The sequence below is a fragment of the Perissodus microlepis genome, chromosome 13 (genome assembly GCF_051167445.1).
Source record: "Perissodus microlepis isolate ML-2025 ecotype Zambia chromosome 13, ASM5116744v1, whole genome shotgun sequence".
Lineage (NCBI taxonomy): Eukaryota > Metazoa > Chordata > Actinopteri > Cichliformes > Cichlidae > Perissodus > Perissodus microlepis.
The window spans coordinates 19,869,210-19,876,272 of record NC_140473.1 but is presented as its reverse complement, the minus strand read 5'-3'; the positions used below and the strand labels follow the sequence as shown (position 1 = coordinate 19,876,272).

The window sequence follows — 7,063 nt, the reverse complement described above, 5'->3', positions numbered from 1 at the left end:
TTCGTAGGGATATGTTACTCAAACAATTTCCAAAAACATGCGGGACGTGATTTGAAATATATAATTAAAAAAGACTGGATTCAGAATAACCTCGCGCAGTAAATCTGGGTCTCGTTGTAATGTCAGCTGTATGATGGGACGCTTGTTCTGACGGTCCAAACCTCCCTTTTTGGCGGTAACAGCCCCGTGTTCATTTGCTGCTAATTGGACTATATGAGACCAATAACAAGCGAGCGCACACAGCCTGCAGCTAGAGAGCACAGAGAGGGGAGGACTCTCCCCCCCCTCTCGCTCTCTCTCTCTCTCTCTCTAGTCACCGTCTCTCCCTTAATCCCATTTGCCATTGTACATGCCCAATCGCCTATACTTTCCGCATTTAACTTGGATGACATTTTTATTTCATCATTAGCATCAGACACCAGACTGACTGACACGGTGGACCCAGTTTTTGCGTTTTAACGGAAGAGCCCGGGATGAGGCATCTCCATGTTTGTAAGCGCGTGTGCTCTTTTTGCCTCTCGAACAGTTTATTTCATTATTTTCTAGCCTAGACGGACGCGTTTCTTTTTGGTGAGCTTTTCGGCTGTGAAATCAAGTTTCAGAGAATAAAACAGGAACTCCTCGTAGCCAGGATAACGACAGCCTGTAAGTCAACATTGCCTTCCCCCCCTTTAAAAAAAAAATCCGGCTTCCGTGGTCCCCTCGTTCTCAGACCACAACAACAGCGATGCCAGAGACAACGCAAGAGACGTGCGCTTCGGCCAAGGACTCTCCTTTCTTCATTAAGAACCTGCTGAACTGTGATAACAAACCGTCCAAGCCCAAGCCCGTACTGGCGGCCACCAAGGCAGCTTTAGAGGGAGGATTTTCCCTTTCCCAGGTTGGTGACTTCAACTTTCCACGCTTCGAACTGCCCGCACAGAGATTCAGTCTACCCGCTCACTACTTGGAGCGCACCTCAGCGTGGTGGTACCCTTACACCCTCAACTCAGCCGCCCACCTACACAGAACTGAAGGTAAGCAAACAACTGTTGCGCAATTATCCAACGAATCCACTGTTTTTGTATGAGTTCCTTCTAATGAGTAAGTAGAGTAAAGCAAATTTCTAAATTGAAAGGGAAGATTTGTGCGGTTTCCTGATAGGCATCATGCACACATAGCCTCACACCAGAGTGTATGATTTAACACCTTGTCCTCTGAAGGCCTATTTTGTTATGCCACGACGTGGGATAATAGATCAATAAAGAAACACACATAAAATGAAGTAGACATCATGAAATCATTGGAGGAGGGTGACGATGCGCAGCGTGCTTTTGATTTGTCTATTGGCGCACATCTTACCTCTGAGGCTTGGCTACTGGGAGCCTTTTATCTCCGTTTTTCCGTGATTTATTCACCTGGGATAAAAAAAATAGACTAATGTGGATGCCATTATGATATCCTAATACAAAGAAAGCGATATTATTTTACGCTTATTTAGTTATTTAGGCTGTAGTATAGGCTGATAAAAATAATGAATAAAATAGGTGTACATAGTTTATATCTTAGGTCTATTCAAATTACTGTTTAGTGGGGTAAAAATGACATTTTCATCATTTTTGAAGATGGTGTTTACAGTTATGTCTACCTCTGAAATGGTTTATGTCATGACGCAACGCATTTTCTTCTGCCACTATTTATTAGCAACCATACGTTTCCCAAAACCCACTGACTGTCCAATATCAACAGGCTGTAATAAATGCCCGATAGACTCCAATATTTATGACTACGTCTCCCTGCATGTATCCCCATTTCAGTCACCGAGAAACCAGGAGCCAGAGACTCCTCTCCAACTTCGGGCACGGACAGAGACTCGCCGGACCTGGCGCTCAAATCCGAGCCAGACACCAAAGATGACGACGAGGACGACGAGCACAACAACAACAAAAGCAGTGACGAGATAATCCTGGAGGAAAGCGACACGGAAGAGGCCAAAAAAGATGAGCTGGAGGAGTGGAAGAAAAGGGACGATGACAAGAAGCCGTGCCGCAAGAAGAAGACGCGCACGGTGTTCTCACGGAGCCAGGTGTTTCAGCTGGAGTCCACCTTCGACATGAAGCGATACCTGAGCAGCTCGGAGCGGGCCAGCCTGGCCGCTTCCCTTCACCTGACGGAGACTCAAGTGAAGATTTGGTTTCAGAACAGGAGGAACAAGTGGAAAAGGCAGCTGGCCGCGGAGCTAGAGGCTGCCAACCTGAGCCACGCTGCGGCGCAGAGGATAGTCCGGGTGCCCATCCTCTACCACGAGAACTCGGCCTCGGAGAGCGGAGGGGCCACTGCCAACGTGCCCGTGAGCCAACCGCTCCTCACTTTCCCCCACCCCGGCGTCTACTACTCCCATCCCATCGTCACATCTGTGCCGCTGCTCAGACCAGTTTGAAAATAGTTGAGTTTTTAGGCACAACTTGGTGTCTGTTTCCTATATCAACTCATTAAAAAAGAAGAAGAAGAAAGAAATCAAAAATAAAAAGGACAAAATATTTTTATACAACCAGTGAATGAAAAAAGAAAAAGAAAAATGAGAGACTGTTACTGTCAGGCTTTCATGGACCTATTTTTGGCAAATAGATTGTTTCATTTTTCATAAAGATGCCGTTTACACGTGATCTGACAATTTGAATCCCATTATTACTATTATTATTATTATTATTGTTATTATTATTATTGTTATTATTATTACCTCAGGAGTCCACTTGCTTACACTGCCTGATGAGTGTTTTTATTATTCGTTTTCCTCCCAGACTGCGTTTGTATCTGGACACGTCAGCTGTGTGACTAAAAAAAAAATCACCATGTTTACAAAAAGTGTCGGCCTGAAGTCGACATCTGCTCATCATTTAGCATTTGATTTTATTCACATTTCAAGAATTGATATCACGATGTGCAATACACGGCATGCTGTGAATGAATGAAACAGGAAACATACGTTTTGTCATCTGCTCATGTTAAAATATTGACAAGGATTTGATGTAATTATCATTATCATTATTTTTATTTTTATTATTATTTTTGCTTTATAAAGCGTTTGTCGGGGGACAATCAAGACACTCTGAGCTGTAAAATACCCATGTAGCTTTATGTTTAGTTTTAGTAATTCTCACTCTAGCCCCCTCTTCATGGACACGTCTTTGAAGCACAAGTGTGAGGTCCAGTGTCTCCTGAGCTTTGTGTTTTTTGAGCAGGAACGGCAAAAATATCGACTACCCTGGTGTACAAAATATGTAAATGTATATATTTAATGAGGCGCGGGGAAAGGCGATTCCTCATACGGCTTCTTCTTTGTACAGTTAAAACATCGTTTTGATATTGTATTGCTGAACCATGTTGTGAAATAAATGGAGAATATTCCGTACATTTTAACACATTTTTTGTCGTCTAAAAAAATAACAGGGTGTTAAATAGAGCTATGTTTAGCTTGTTTTCTATATTTTATGCAGAAAATTTAATTATGATAAAACAAACCCCAACAACTCTACAGTCGTGCACGCGTGCGCATGCGTGAATAAGCTCTCTAAGCTTGAGCAGGTGGGCTTCTGTAATCATCTTAGTGTTATGCACTTTGAAGCGTGATTTTACATAAAAAGTGGCTCGGTCAATTAGATGCGTAATTGCCACCATCTTGTCAAAATTATGGATAATGTATTCAGAAGTGGAAATTACTCCCTGTGCATGAGCTGCTGTCTTTTAACATTTTTCTCTCTCGTGACCGCGTGTTTTTTGTAGCTGTGTGTTGGGTTGTGTTAGCGTGCGTGTAAGGATGTCGGCATCTATGACAAGCATCCCCACCTGATGTTGCTAAACGCCGCGGCCTTAACCATTCCTTTTCATTATATATATATATATATATATATATATTTATACACACACACACACACACACACACAATAATAAATAATAAATATTAGGGTGGGGAACTGTGCAAATTGCAAAAGGAAGAAGAAAAAACAATATAAACAATATAGAGGGAAATAAAAAGAAAGAGATCATATGTACAGATGTTTTTTTGTTTTTTACTTCCTCACAGCGTTTTCAGTTGAAGCATATTACTCTGCAGTGCTCCACATTGTGGGTACTTTCTAACGCATACAATCCTACAGGTGTCACTGGACATTGAAAAGCCACGCGTGGTTTCTGTATATGCCTAAAATTTTCAAGATTATATATATACATATATATAAAATAAATGTAGACAGTTCTTCCGGTTTATATAGCAAATAATCAGCCTGTAAGTTTTCTCGGAACAGGAACACAAATTCTGAGCAAAAGTGGAGATATTTAAACAGCCTTCTAATTTTATTGCGTCATTTCAGAGAATCAGCGGAAATGTGGACACTGCTGGAGCTTCATAAAAGACAAACAGAATCACATTTTTCTATATTAATAATTTTCTTGTTTGTTTCATCAGATTACACATTATATCAAGTCTAAATGAACCATGACTATCTAATTACATATGTGTGTTTTTTAAATGTACATTATTATTATTATTATTAAATATGAACGTAACTATAAGAATTTATGCGAAAGCAACACCGATCTGGGGGAGGAGGCTATGAAAAGAGGGAGGCAACACTCGTCATCCTCTGTTTAGCTGAGCACCAGTCAGGCCGTAAATAGCAACGATAACTGATAATAATTTACTGCAAAAATAAATCCTGGTTTAGACAAGAAATAGGATACAATATTTTATGTCGACGTGATTCTATTCTTTTTCTAATGAATCTGAGCAGAATCCACCTCTAGACTGTGATTAGGGATCAGGTGGATCTGATGCAGGATCCAGAAACGACATACAGAAACTACGGCCTGCTTTTTCACAGTCCATTTAATTAAAACACGATCTCTCAGCAAGACTTCATTCGCTGTGGTGTATTCATAGTGTCTGAGGCGCGGGAAGACAAATTGCTTCTAGCCTCACAGTTTGAAGACAGTTTTAGGAGCCTCTGCAGTTTTAGCCTGCAGTAGAGTGGATGGCAAATCTAATAAAAGACTACTCTGTGGTGTATTTGCATTCCCCAAACACTGAAAACATTACCATAAAGAATATTTTTGAAATTCAAAATCCAGCTCAGAGAAGCGTTTTCCTACATCACAACAACCTTTTCATCAAAGGCCATTTTCCGCTTCCATTTGCAGGCTAACACAGTTATTGGAAATGAATCAGTCAGCTCTAAACTCTATATGATGACCTCATCGTGAGACAAAGGGTTCATTCAAATATCGTCAGATCATAGAAGTATTGACGTGCAACTACTGTGCACGCGCAACATGGCCCCATTACTGCAAATTAATAGATTGTTATGGGATTATTGTTCTGGCTCATATTGATCCGTAAACGTCTGCAGCATATTGCGTCAAGTAAGAGCAACGTTCACACGCCACCTGGCTCGGCTTATGACCTTGATTTGCGCGCATAAATTGAAAAAATTACCACTCAATAATTTCCATTTGTGCGACATCTTTATGTAAAGGAGAAAGGGGAGCGAGCGGGGCCAAAATCAGATAAAGTAGCTGCATTTGCAGGAACTGGGACAAAACGGACGTGACCGGGGACTGCGCTTAGTGTATTACATTAAAATGGAGCGCTGAATTGGTAATTTTGAGCCCTATCATAGGTTTTAGTGCCAGTTTGAAAACACACAAGTGGCCCGACCACCTTGCATAATGCTAGCCTCTTCTTTGCAGCCACTTGCATCCCCTCACATGTGTTACATATCATTATAGCTGGACTTAAAGGCTTGATATTAAAGCATTTATTTTGACAGCAATAAGCAGTGTTTTATTGTCTTTAAAATATATATATATATATGTATGTGTGACAAAAAAGAAAGATTAAATAAGGTCCCCGAGATCTTTGGGGAATCTGGCGTTTTCATACCAAAACAAAAATCACAGGAGTCCCAGTCCGAATCCACGTTTGTCCTCAAACCCTGACCTCTAAAGTTTTCGATATCTTTGAAAAGTCATATCCAACAACAAACATCATCTTTCTTGGCTTCTTCTGGCAAAATGCGCCAAATTGTTGTGATTGTGGGTACAGAAACGTTTAAGCAAACCTCCTTATAAAGGATCTTCGGCTCTTAAAAAAACTGCATACAGTCATATACAAATCGTATACCAGTGAATTCCCGTAATCTGCGTGCAGATAAAAGCGACGTCGACACCTCAAGTTGCCAAAGTCATGCGTTTGAAGAACTCTTTTGACACTTCTCAAAGAGGAAATCTTGTTTTAAACCCATCCCATTTGCTTTCCTGATTGAATGCGAGCATCAGATTTTCATCAAAGTTCTATTAAGTGAAACATAGGTTGCGGGGCACCGTCTGATTGGAACAGTTTAAATTTTAATTGTGTTTTTAATTTGACATATAGTTGCTGTGAAGAATGACACTGAAACGCCGAGGGGCGGTCGATTTTCTTAATTTCTCCCCGAGGAATTGATGAGTCTATCAGGGCAGTAGATTGGAAAGCCATTAAAACTCAATGGTTAGGTTGTTAATTGGAACTTGATGGATAGGAGCCCTTGGATAGGCTGTACTGATCCAATCTTCCTGACTTTGTGTTTTCCAATAAATTACCCAGTTCATTTCCACACTCAGATTACATAAATTGTACACCTCCAGGGCTTGGGTGCTCTGCTTGCGTTTACAACTCTCTCTCTCTCTCTCTCTCTCTCTCAGGCGCGCACACCCTCATACACACAAAATGTGCGCGCACGGAGGCACCCAAACGCCTCCTGAAAAAAGAGCAGGCCCCGCTTTCTTGAATGAAAATCGAAACATAATCAACGTTTATACTTAGAAAATTTATTGATATCATTTTCTCTGGTAATTTCCTTATTCTAGACTTGGACACGCCATATATCATAATACACACGTGTAACGGGTCTTTGTTTAATATTTATCGAAGCTTGATTCCCAGATCAAAGCGCCTCATAACTTCATCTGTCTTTCTCAGACCGTTCTCTCTTGCTAAAGATCTTGTTCTGTTATTGCGGTAGGGCGGCCATACACCACCTATCATTGT

At 41.0% G+C, this 7,063-nt stretch overlaps 1 protein-coding gene across 1 annotated transcript; it reads left to right on the top strand.

Moving 5' to 3' along the window:
• The first annotated feature begins 262 nt into the window (after positions 1–262).
• hmx3a (H6 family homeobox 3a) lies at positions 263–3,399 on the top strand. The gene is made up of 2 exons (XM_084949514.1): positions 263–1,016; positions 1,797–3,399. Exons 1-2 carry the CDS (start codon positions 728–730, stop codon positions 2,417–2,419), a joined length of 912 nt encoding a protein of 303 aa, XP_084805640.1. The 5' UTR covers positions 263–727; the 3' UTR covers positions 2,420–3,399.
• The last annotated feature ends 3,664 nt before the right edge of the window (positions 3,400–7,063 follow it).